Source organism: Brassica napus, unplaced genomic scaffold, assembly GCF_020379485.1.
Source record: "Brassica napus cultivar Da-Ae unplaced genomic scaffold, Da-Ae ScsIHWf_2830;HRSCAF=3610, whole genome shotgun sequence".
NCBI classification, from domain to species: Eukaryota; Viridiplantae; Streptophyta; class Magnoliopsida; order Brassicales; family Brassicaceae; genus Brassica; species Brassica napus.
The window spans coordinates 9189-22917 of NW_026016094.1; the positions used below are offsets into that span (position 1 = coordinate 9189).

At 33.0% G+C, this 13729-nt stretch overlaps 1 protein-coding gene and 1 pseudogene across 1 annotated transcript; one reads left to right on the forward strand and one right to left on the reverse strand.

Annotated features, from left to right (window-relative positions):
- Positions 1 to 473: 473 nt before the first annotated feature.
- LOC125602386 lies at positions 474 to 1546 on the forward strand (annotated as a pseudogene).
- A 262-nt stretch (positions 1547 to 1808) lies between these two features.
- Positions 1809 to 4870, reverse strand: LOC106451642 (4-coumarate--CoA ligase 1). The gene is given in 11 exon segments (XM_013893592.3): positions 1809 to 2193; positions 2328 to 2430; positions 2739 to 3151; positions 3742 to 3920; positions 3923 to 4216; positions 4219 to 4440; positions 4443 to 4487; positions 4490 to 4585; positions 4588 to 4630; positions 4632 to 4693; positions 4696 to 4870. Coding segments are annotated over 11 exon segments (1593 nt in total). The 5' UTR covers positions 4757 to 4870; the 3' UTR covers positions 1809 to 2118.
- Between the last annotated feature and the right edge of the window lie 8859 nt (positions 4871 to 13729).

Below are 13729 nucleotides of genomic sequence, written 5' to 3' on the forward strand. Positions count from 1 at the left end.
TAAAAGCAATTGAGAACTAGCCAGTGAGAGTAGGATTCTATTTTTTCAGCTTTAAATGAAATCTAATAAATTCAGAAACAAATCATTCATTACAGATTTGTTAGGATTAGGAACTATAATTAATTTTGGCATATAATCTTAAAAATTTGAGAAGGATTTTACAAAACATGTGGTTTCAGTGCTCGTAAGTATTTCCGACGCGTTTAAAACATCGCGTATAATTTTGTTTTTTAAAAAAAATTCTCGAAAACTTTGTAATTTTGACGTTCATTTTCAGTGTCCTATCAATTTATTTGGACGCACCTTCATCCTCTTTTTGATCGCCTCTCCTGCTAAGAAGAACGATTCAAACCCTGCCAAACCCTATAAGAGGAAAGACAAACGACCAAAACAAAGAAGACTTGTTCCTATATCTATGTAACAATAACTTCAAACCAACCTTTGAATTTTCCAGATCGTTTAGCCAACAAGCTTGCAAAAACTTCTGATCCTAAACCGAGATGAAACCAATCCAGCCGCCACCAGGAGTAACCGGTCCGGTTAAGAACCGCCCTCGCCGCCGTCCAGACCTCTCCTTACCACTTCCTCACCGCGACGTTTTCCCTCGCCGTACCTCTCCCCCTCCCACCAACTTCCGGCGGTTCCACCACCTCAGAGCCTAAAAGCTACTCAGACTTAGTACGTGGCAACCGGATCGGAAGCGGAGCCGGAGGAACGGTCTACAAAGTAGTCCACCGTCCAACCTCTCGCGTTATACGCACTCAAGATACTCAACGGTAACCACGATGACACTGTTCGTGGCCATATCTGCAGAGAGATCAAGATTCTCCGAGACGTGAACCACCCCAACGTGGTGAAATGCCACGAGATGTTCGATCACAACGGAGAGATCCAGGTCTTGCTTGAGTTCATGGACCAGGGATCTTTAGAAGGTGCTCATGTCTCGAACGAGCAGCACTTATCTGACCATCTCGTCAGATACTAAAAGGCTTGGCTATCTTCACGCACGGCCGTCTATAGTCCATAGAGACATAAAGCCATCGAATCTACTTATAAACTCGGACAATAACGTCAAGATTGCTGATTTTGGAGTGAGTAGGGTCTTGGCTCAGACCCTGTCTCCGTGTAAGTCCTCTTTGGGACTATTGCTTACATGAGTCCTGAGAGGATCAACACGGACTTGATCAGGGGATGTATGATGGTCGTGCTGGTGATATTTGGAGCTTCGGTGTTAGTGTTCTTGAGTTTTTTCTTGGGGAGGTTTCCTTTTAATGTGAATAGGCTAGGTGGATTGGGCTAGTCTTATGTGTGCCATTTGTATGTCTAAGCCGCCTGAAGCTCCTGCCACGGCGTCCCTCGGAGTTTAGACACTTTGTTTCGTGTTGTTTGCAGAGAGAACCGGCGAGGAGGCAGACCGCTGTTCAGCTTTTGCAACATCCTTTTGTGCGTAGAGGGGCGAGTCAGAGTCAGAATAGGTCTCCTCAGAACCTACATCAACTCTTGCCTCCTCCACACTGAATTTTTAGTTTTGTCTGATAATGTTTCTGCACTAAGGTTGATCATGTCTTATTGTTTACACAACTATGTCATTGTCCTGTACTTAGCTTAAAGCAAAGCGTATATAGTTTGAATCACTTTGCACCTCATGATGGTTTATTCCACCAAGTAATTCAGTAGCAGAGTCATTACATGTTCTAAGATATAAAACGTGCATCTCTTGACCATCTCTGTCTTTTTTGTACTCTGCATTATAAGCTGAACTAGCTTAGTACTGTTTCTTGCAAAACGACCAGCACATTCATGGAATGTTAAGAAAAATTGCATAATCCGAGTAATTTATTTATGAAAAAAAGTCTGCTGGTCTTCTCCAGCACAAGTTACATGAAACCCAAAAAAAGAAACCACCTTTTATTACAAAAGGTTCATTACATGAATCAAAGACAACACAACAACAAACAAACAAAAAAGAACAGACATTGGTATATTCGAATGAGTCCCTCTCCTTCCTTCGTTGGGTTCGTCAAACAGTTGTTGTATGTATATCACAATGGAACATCTTTTGCGTTTCGTTTCTTTAGTTCACCAACCCATTTGCTAGTTTTGCCCTCAGGTCTTTCCTCAATATCTTCCCTGATGGAGCTTTAGGAATGGACTCAACGAAGAACACTTTGTTGATTCTCTTGTAAACACAACCTGTGTTATTCACAGACAAACACAAATATTTTGCATCAACAAGTGATTCAATATTTCTCATGCAATAATCAAATCAAGAACTGAAAATTCATGGAATGATCAAAAATAAAAAAAAAACCGAAAATTCATTTTACCTGTTTCGCCACGAATTGTTTCACATCATCTTCCGATAACTCTGAATCCTTGGATTTCACAACAAACGCAACGGGAACTTCACCAGCAGCCTCTTCCTTCATTCTGTTCAATTTACAGAACAAACCAAAAGAAAGCAAGTGTAAGAAGGTGACAAAAAAGGACATTGTCGTTAACCCTAGGCGCAACAAACCAAAACCATGTTCGTTTCATATAATTGAATGAACGCTTTACTGCCACGTTTTTGACTAAGGACAAAAAAAGCTTCAACGTTTTTAAATCTTGGGGTTAGCGTTTGTTTTGTTGTTGAAGTGTGTCATCACTTTAACCAACCACTAAGAATCAAAACATGCTAAACGTGTCGCTCACGCGACAACTACGAAGATAGGGTTAAGTTTTTTTTTTGTACTTACGCGACAACGGCCACGTCGGTGATATCCTGATGACCGATGAGGAGAGCCTCTAGCTCAGCCGGAGCCACTTGAAAACCTTTGTACTTGATAAGCTCTTTCAAACGATCGACAATGAAAAGCTCGTCGTCGTCATCGATCAACCCGATATCTCCGGTGTGAAGCCAGCCGTCTTTGTCAATGGTCTCTGCTGTAGCCGCCGGGTTGTTGAGGTAACCTTTCATGATCTGGTGACCACGGATGCAAATCTCTCCAGGTTTGTTTTTGGAAAGTGAGTCTCCGGTGTCTGGATCGATGATTTTCATCTCGGCGTTTCTAACCACCGTACCACAAGCTCCTGACTTCACTGGAAACGGCTCTTTCGCGAACCCTAACGACATTGCTAGCACCGGACCTGCTTCCGTCATTCCGTATCCCTAATCACATCAACAGTTTTAAAAATACATTTAAAACATTTTTAAAATGCATAAATAATCGAGATTATTATTGATCATTTGATTTTACATGTACCACTTTACAAAACTAATGACCAAAATAATAAAATATAAAATCTGAATTTATGTTGTTTGGGTTACATCAAGTTTTAATTGTACAAGTTTGTAACTCTTTTCATACATTTTTCTTGATTATGTCAATAGCAAATATCATCTAATAAGTAATCTAAATAATTAAATCATTTGATAATACTTGTTTCTTGTGTAGATTAAAGATGAATATTCATACTTAAAAACCATGAAATTACTAAGCAAAGAAATCTACGTTTTTTTTGTTGCTAAAATACTTCACTGTTCATAGCCAGCATTGACTTAAATATAGTAAAATTTATCATTTTTTTTTGAAAAAATAAATAAATTTAATCATTTTTTTTAGCTAATCTAAATATATACTATTCCATAATGTTTTTTTTGGTAATGTGATTCAATTCCATATTTTTAATTTGGATTTTCTAATATGTTACGATTCTGTATTTCCGAATAAAGAAACAAATCGAGACACAAACACACACCTGACCGAGTTTGGCGTTAGGAAACTTGGCACTTACGGCATCTTCAAGCTCCTTACCAAGCGGAGCAGCACCAGACTTCACAACCCTAATCGAGCTCAAGTCATACTTCTCCGTCTCCGGCGACTTCGCCATCGCCAAACAATCGGGAACCATCGGAGCAACCGTCACTTTACACCTTGTATGAGCTCCAAGAGCAGATTAATCTCGAACTTGGGCATGATCAAGATGGAGGCACCAACTCTAAGCCCACACAGCATGATCGAGTTCAAAGCGTAGATATGGAACAAGGGCAAGACACAGAGTATGACGTCATCGCTGTGGAAGTAAAGATTCGGATTATCGCCGTCGACTTGCTGAGCGACGCTCGTGACTAGTCCCCTGTGAGTCAGCATCACTCCTTTGGGTAGACCCGTCGTGCCGGAGGAGTAAGGAAGCGCCACCACGTCGTCGGAAGAAATCTCCACCGTTTCGATTTCGGTGACTGAGTCAACTCGGTGAATCGGAGGCAGCCTTCCGGGATCGGAGAAGGTTCCTCGTCGGTGCAGACGATTATAACGCCGTCGTTTTGGAGGTCTTTGATTTTGTCGACGTAGCGAGACTCGGTGACGATGAGCTTCGAGTTCGAGGCTTTGGCCTGCTTGGCAATCTCCGCCGGAGTGAAAAACGGGTTGGCGGCGGTTGCGGTTGCGCCGCGGAAGAGGCGGCGAGGAAAGAGAGGACGAACTCGGGGCAGTTCGAGAGGAGGTCATCACGACGTCGTTTTGGTTAACGCCGAGTTTTTTGAAAACCGGCGGCGATGCGACGGAGGCGACATGGACGTCGGAGTAAGTGTACACGTGGCCGTGGGACCGTTGATCAGGCAAGGCTTGGAGGCGAACTCGGAGATGTTTTTGGAAGATGTAGTCGTGGAGAGGGAGGTGATTGGGGATGTAAATATCCGGAAGCTTTGATCGAATATGACGTCACTGTTGTTGTTGCTGCTCTGTTTCTGCATGGCGTCTTCTTGTGGAGCCATTCTAAGTTTTAACTCTTTGGTTTTGCTTTTCCAAGCTTTGGGGAAGGTTTCGTTTTGTGATTGTGTGTTTTAGGCTTTGGCCTGAAGGAGACAGGAGCTGTCTCGGAGGAGCTCATATAGGAACTTCACCGCGAAGACTGTGGGGTTGGTGAAAAGGGTCATAATTGTAATTTTAAGATACAGGGGTATTATTGTCATTACATCAAGAGTACTTCTGAAATTTTCACGTCGCGTTTGGTAAGCTGCATTTTTATTGCTGAAAATCACATGTTTATGAAAAAGTCATTATATTACTGTAATTTTTACATGATTTTATGCGTGTTTAAACATATCCATTGAGTAACCCATTGGTATTTTAACGAAATAGGAAATATATATCATTACTTTCAAGAAATAATATTGCAAAAACGTTAGATTTTTGCCACGTTTTGGATATGTGTAATGGATTTATACTACTTTGATATAAATCTTTGCATGTATTTTGACTTCTTGAATATTCTCTTTAATAACTGCAGATTTTATCTACTTTGTTCTATAAAGAAACATACACATTACCAAGAAACATATCTGAACTCTTGACCTTCTTCATATATGAAATCAAAACCATTAAATTCGAATCTGGAAGTCAATCAATTCAACTTTAAAAAAAGAACTTATGGGTTGGAAACAGGAAGCATACGAAATACAGGGGTGTGACTGGAAATAAGAAAATGGGTTTTGGTGTGAAAGAAGAGTGGGTTGGTGAAGAAAGCGAAATAGATATTGATTGGGCTTTGGTGGGAGAGTGGGCCATGTTGTTGACGATAAAAGTCTAAGTAAAATGAAAAATAAAATATGTCAGATAATTTTCACAACCCCACCTATCTTAATATTTATATTATATAAATATATCAAAGATAAGAAAATTATTATGTTATCTCTCAAAATAAATGGACGTTAGTTCTCTTCACAAACAGTCAAACAGTCAAACCATCTTTTAGTGATATTTACTTCAATATCTCCTTTTTTTGTATATGAGGTCTTGGGTTAGGAATGGGTTAGTGGATTGGATTTATAGCGTTGATATTCAATCTATAACATATTAAAATTCATTAATTTTATTTATTCAGTCATAACAACTTCAAGAGTCTAATAGGCATATATTATGTTTATAAAGTCAAATGCATTTATATGTTGAATAGATTTACAACATGATTTAACTATTATGTTGACAATTTTGCAAAGTTATGACTTGTACACATGACAAATTTTGTAGGAATAATAGCATGATTTAGTTTGATTTGAGATATCATCACTAATTGAATAGATATAGAGAGAATGTCAATTGACCACACAAATGCAAATTTTCCATTCCTCTTTGCATTTAATACCAACATTATCATCCAAAGGACAATAATCTCTAATGATCATGAGTTAGCATCAGGTTTTCGGTATATAATCCAATTTGACGCAATTTTATAATTTGTTTAAATGGTAAATTGGTTATAACCGAAATAATTTTTATTTTTTTTATTTCAACATTTTAGTCGATTTAAATATTTTAATATAATTTATATTAGTCTAATAAATATAAATTAGTCTAGTTTAACCAATTAACATTAAAATGAATGGTGAGTAAATTTTGTCTATAATCAATGATAATATTTTTTTTCAACCTTTTGTATTATTTCAAGCACCTAATTTTCCTGATTTTCAGTATATTTAAGTTTTATATTTTTCATTAAAATAAACTTTTAATAAAAAAATATATTTAAAATATCTAATATAACTATAAATATAGACAAATAAATTATTATTGACAAAAATTTTTGTTAACTTCTTGTTATGTCTAGGTCGCGAATAATCTACCTAGATGCTAATACTTTATAAATCGTCTAGTTACTTTTCTTAAACACTTGATTCAATTGTCATTTGTGCATTTACTTTAAAATTCTAAATGTAAATTATAATTCAGATAATAAGTGCGTGGAATTTAATATATACAATTTAAATATTTAGATAAAAATTATACACTTATTTGAATGATTTGATCAAATATCTTACCGATTAACTGATCAACATTTGTGAACGTCATGAATAACTTATTTTGAAAAAATGGTGGAATTGTTTTACTAAAACATTGTCTCTTTGTAATAATATTATAACTACATTTAAATTTTGTAATTAATTAATTGATATATTGTAATATTTTTCTTATTTTTAACATATAATTGGAACACAAATTTTTTGAATTTTTAAGTGATAAATCTTAATTTAAATTTGTTTAATTGCTTGTAAATTATACTAAAATGCAAGTTATGCTTGTATTAAAAAAGTAGTATAAAATGAATTCATATTCGTTTAAAAAGGAAAATAAATTTATAGGTACATTATTTATTTTTATAATGTAAAAACTAAAAGTATCAAGATTATTTTATTTTAGTTGCATGATTTCTCCTACGAAAGTAACTATGTATTTATAAAATATCAATAAATTAATTATTTTGACTATGAATAAACTATCGAACAAAAAAATTTATATATAACTTATAAATATTTTGTATATTATTTATATATATATATCAATTTTATGTAACGTGTGGAACTAACTTTAATAACTTGGTATCATCAGAAACATGCAATTGTAATAACCATATGATTTAGTGCTTTGAAAATTAAATGGTATATGATTCTGAAAATGATTGGAGATAGAAATGCTACATTTTTATAGAAAGTTGCATGAAACACTAATAAATTATTAAATTTATGATTATATTCTATAATATATATTCTTTCATGTACACATAGTATATACTATATTTATGTAATTATTATGAATACTTCATTGACTGATTATACATGTAAAACAATAAATAGTTATATTTGTATACGTATATGTATATAATCATTTTATGATAGTGTAGCCTGTATGATTATTGTATTGCTCGAAAGCACATATATCTTTGTCATTGTCATTTCATCGTCATTAATTTTTTTTATAACCCTGTCATTAATTTTTTCAAATCCAACAAAGTCAACTTGAATTAAACACAAAACAGAAAAATTAGCACACAATGTTTGTAATTAGTATTTTAGCAGTGATTTATGTCGATTTTTTACCATCGATTAACTAACTTAATCATTTTAATTGTCAATAATTTATAATATTTTTGAGACAGGATGAACATTTAAAATATAAATCCTCCAAGTAGTTTTATACCAAGGATCTGAGTCAGATTTCTAACTCTTTTGAAGGGGTCATGCAAACAACTAAACTAAGACTTTTTTGATGGTCCTACATTGTTTTTATTTTTTTGTTAGGTTAATAAAATTAAAATTCTTTGATATATTTTCACTATATTGCATTCTTGAAAATAATAAAAAATTTCAAATAATTATAAACCTCTATCAACAAAAAGAAAAAAATAGAAACATTCAGAGAAATAACGGTGGTGCAAATCAAGAGAAATTGCTAAAAACTATATTGATAGTATCATTTTGCATGTTTACACTAACTTTTAACGAATGATAAAAATATTTATAACTATAAGATTAACTAATATATATTTAGTGTTTAGAGTTGAGGGGTGAGTGGAGTAGACTTTTAGAATGTAAAATTTATGATTCTAATAAATATAAATAACCTTAAAAATATAAAAAATTTTTAAAAATAGTTTCAAAAATATTTTTTTGATTTTCAAAAAGAAATTGAAAATAAAAAAAAAAATTATAAAAAGTTTGAATTTGAAAAATATAATTCAAAAACATAAAAAAAAGATTTTTTTTCTTTTAAATTTTTTTATTTAAATAATTATTTATTATATATATAGAAAACAATGATATAAAAGTCTTTTGCTAGTTAATGAAAAATATTTTTGCAAATGTCTATTTACTGATAGTAAACATGAATAATAATATCAAGAAGTGGTAAACATGAAATTTCCCGCGAATTAATTGTGACTTAGGATTTGTTTAATTTAAATAATTCATTTGTACTTTTGTCAATAAATTATTTTTTGTCAGCACTTGGACACTAATGACTGATTATCTAGTGGGAACCCAGACATCTATGGAATATAGGATCAAATATGAGCAAAATATTTGTCAAAAAAATGAACAAAAATAACTATAATATATATATTACTTTATAGATCTGAGAATGAAACGACCATAAAACCGCTGTCTCTATGTAAATCATGTTTTAAAGATAAAGGATACAACTATACAAGCAAATGGCAAGAATCAAGACGCATGTTTAGTTCGATACGGCAAAATACTACGATTCTTACAGTGCGTCATGTCTTTTTCCAAATGTTAAGGTTAGGCAAAAAGTATAAAATATTTTAATCAAAATTTAACAAATATGAATCTTGTGCTGGATTATTTACCTTTCAAATAGTTTCTTACAAAACATGCAAAAGAAATGACTGGAGAATATTTCTGTATTTGTGTCTCTATTTGGGTCTCTTATAAGTTATAAGCCTAACTTATTAACTAGAAGTTTCGAAACAAATCAGATATTGTTGGTAAAGGATATACCGTCAATTTGATGGTCCACACCAAACAAATTCTAGAGGAACCATGCATGTGGGTTTGACCGAGTCATGTTTTTAAAGCAAAATTTTAATTTTCATCATAAAACTTATGAAGTCATTTCACAATCAAATCTGATGTGTTAGTATTCATGTTCTAGAACCCGGCCGCCTAGCCGAGTTAGCGGCCAAGAATCACTATCCGGTGAGTCACCGTGGCGAACTGAGGGTATGCATTCTAAAAATCATTTTTTTTAAAATTGCATTTTTTACTTATATAAACTTGTAAATCTAATAATCAATGTTACATCTATGAAGTTTTTATAAAACAATAAGAAAAATGAAAAAAAAATGATGTAAATCCCGTCAAAATCTATGACCATCGCATTTTTTTACAGTTGCATAAACCAATACCTATGGAGGAAGACAATATATACATGACGACTCTAGCCTCATTAAAAATAAAAAAAAATTAAAATTAAAATTCGCTTTCTTGGATTCAAACTGGGAGTGATTGCGTATGTGATATAGAATTTACCAGTCACCACGACATATTACTTGTATTTTGTTACAATTATTTATATATAACCTAAAACAAATCGCCAATTAATCTCCGAGTAATCTCCGATTAATTGATTCAGCACTAGGCCTTACACGACCGTACGCGTAACGCCTACGGAATTTCTGAACAGGGGTTAGTATTGCTTAGTACCACGACTTGTACAAAATGAATTATAACACTTCATCAGATTTGATTGTTCGGGCAGCTGGATGAATCAATTTCTTGTTAGTGTTGTGTGCATCTTTTCGCTTGTCTTCGGCTTCTCCTTTTTTGTATGGCTCGGTCAGTCCTTTCGCTTGGATTTTCAAGATTTGTATATCTATTTTGAATAGAATGACTAAAACATCGATTGCTTGTGATTTCATGCTTTTACCTTTTTGTCGTAGACCAAGTTTGTTTTACTATTGTTAATCAAGTTTAAAACTTAAACGGTTCATTTCTAAAATAATATTTATTTATTTATTAACAAAAAAAAAAAATCAAGACAGTGAAACATGTGAAACATGTAGTACATGTCCCTATGAAAGGATTTTGCTATCTTAGCTAATAAATAAGACGATACATTTTCAGAACGAGGAATAAAGATAATCCAGAAATAAATGAATCTACTCTTTTGTTTCATCAGCTCCTTTAACTCTGTGGAAAAATTAGGCCATGATCCTGGGTACTGAATCATGAAAACTAGATCCTTGCAATTGGTGCCAAAAGCCTGACATGTCGATAGCTGGAGCATGCACTCTATCACCCATGAGAGGGCGTCGAGCTCCGAGTGAAGGGGTGATATTCTTCGCTGTTGGTTTCGTGCTCCCAAAAGCTGAGTTATTTCCTTAGAAGTTATCCATGTCCATCCATAACCACTGAAGAGTGCATAATGTGTCGATGATCCATCTATCATGCATCTCTCAGAATTTGCTACATGTTCAAGATTTTATATAACTTCTGGTTCTTCCTCTTTGCGATTTGCTTCAACCAAGCATGACATTCTACCTCATCATGACGGACAGGTTCCAATGGGTCCATATCTATTCTTCTGAATAATTTATCATTTTTTTGCTTTCCAAATGTATCACATAATCCAAGGTATGGGTCTTTATCCATCTTGGGGTCTTCTATATCGTTTTCCGCCAAAAAAAAAACTATGTTTGTAAGTGGCTTGCACTGGAGAACCTCTCTGGTGCAAGTTAGAGTTTCTGCATGTGCCCATGTATGTAGAGTTGGGGGACATTCAAATATGGCATGTTTATAGTTTCATCATCTGCTCCACATCTGGGCAGTGGTTGTCGCTTCGCATATAACGATGTGTTTGGTTGCTTGTCACTGCTAATTGTCCCGAGATTGTTTGCCAAATAAAGTGTTTTAGCTTTGGTGGAGCTTGTACCCTCCAAGCAAAAGCTTGGAGTTTAGTAATATTCGGCTCTAACGTTTCTGGCCACCCAGTATTCTGGTCCCATTCTTAGTATAGCTACAATAATACTCCTTCTAATGATATCTTTGGCTTATGGCCAAAAATTGAATCAATGGTATATCCTCTGGATTGACATAGTTTTCAAGCATCTCTGAATCCCATCTTTTGAGGTTTATTCCGTACTGACATCATTGGGTGGACCACTAGTGCTATTGGTCTACCTAGTCTTGTTGGTATCGTTGGTAACCTAAGGTCTTCTCAACTCTAATCTCATTCTCGAAGTGTACCTTTTGTCTGATTCCCAACAAAACTAATGGTTTTGATGCCATAATACTCGTCCACCCATATGAGGGCCCATCAGCTGTGTTTAGCCGCAAAGGCGTGTTATATCTGAAGTATCTATACTATTAAAAGGAAGGATTCTTAAGAAATCTACATATGAAAGGTTGTTACATCTATTCATTAACTATTCATTATATTTTGGTCTTACCTTTATTTTCTCTAACAATCAAAACAATAAATACATGAATACTTTTTGGAAATATCGTTGCTTTGTTTATATATATTATATTTTTTGCCATTGTCATTTATTTATTCATCTAAAAATTATTAAATATATTTTTGGGTATAGTAATATCCGTGAAATATATATATATATCTCATTAATAATATGTAATGTGTAATATTCAAAGTATATTATTCAATTTATGTTCCTTAGTATGTAACATAATTTATTGACCGATTGAGCATATATTCATATTTAATTTTAATCAATTTTCGATCATGTTATTAAACTGTAAAATATTAGAATTTACATTTTATACGATTATAAAATTATTGGCCTTCTTAAGTTGTATTTATACTAAATTTTATACAATTATAATATTTTAGGTTATCAGTTTTGTAATAAATCAAATTTTATTAAATCTAAATTTTGTAAAAATAATATCAGTTGGTAGAACCTCTGATAGAATGCTACGTGAAGAACATATGCCAATCCAGATTATATTTGGCTATCGGGTTTATCAAGATCAGATAAAACACTGCTTATATCTTAATTTGTCTATAAACCATATGAACCCCTACAAAAAAGAGTTTTAAAAATAGAATAATTTTTCTCACTATTTAAATGTAGATGGACTGTTAGTCTTTAGCATTCAGTTTTGGTTTGATTATTTTGAGTTTTGGTTCTCGAAATTTAGGACAGTTATTTACAAAGTTTGATTTGGTTTGGTTTAGTTGGGTTGTTTTTTTTTTTTTTGGTTCATTATCAAAGTTGAGAATCGCTTAATATGCAAAAAAATAAATTGGGTCCAATTAAGTAATGGTTCGATAGTGGTTTTCCAAATAATTACAAATTATAGATAATTTGGATAATTTGGGATTATCAGTTTAAATATCATGTAATTTCGGTTGTTAGGATAAAAAATATTAGATAATTCGAATAATTTTAATAATTGAAAGAATTTTTTTGGAAATATGTTTTATATATAGTATTTTAAAATATTTATTTATTTAGAAATTAAATGTAATTATTATCAGTAACTATATAATTTGTATTTTAAAAATTCACTTACCCTTTGGCTCTCCCTTACTTATGAAATTCAGTTTATTTTAGTTTCAGGATTTTCAGTTTGGTACAGTTTAGTTCACGGTTCCAAATAAATGTAATCAATCTACACAATATATTATATACAATATTTTTTTATTTTTTTAATTTCAAAAACAAATCTGCGCTTTCCAAACGCGGATCAAAATCTAGTTTTCTCCTTAAAACTAGCAACTAAGCAATATGGGACTTGTACTAGTCGCCATAATTATTTGCCTAGTAAGGCAAGATTGAATTCATGGATCATCCTGAATCTTATATCTTCTCTTCTCTTGATTTGCATAGTTTTCCCATTTTACCCAATATTTCTTCCTTTAGGCAGATTTGAACTCCACCAAACTGTGCAATGGCACTAGCTAGATTTTCACATGTCTCTATGGGTAGTAGCAGAGTCGAAATTAGGTAAGTAGGTAGGGCCAAATGATAGACTTTATTAGCACTTCCTTTCCTCCCTTCGTTAGCCATCAACTTGTCCATCGATTAACCCGACTTTGCAACCTCTCTTTCAGGAAGCAATGTTTTTAAACTCGACCCGGACACTGAACCAGATGACTTATCGGGTTGTCGGATCACTGGGTCGACCGCAGGTGAACCGCGGGTTAACAAATGAATTAATTTTACAACATAATATATATCAGCTATGTAAATGAAAATATAGAAACTAAAGTTTAATATTTTCTAAATGTTTTTTTAAACATAAAATAATAGTTTGAATATATATATATTTTATGTTTAAACTTTAGAAAATACTTAAGTTTAGTTTTTATATTTATTTCATTTGACATACAAAATATCAAAAAATAGTTTAGACTATTTAAAATTTTCTCTAACGAGGTAAGAATTATGACATCTAAAAAAATCAAGACATAAAATTTATAAATATTTA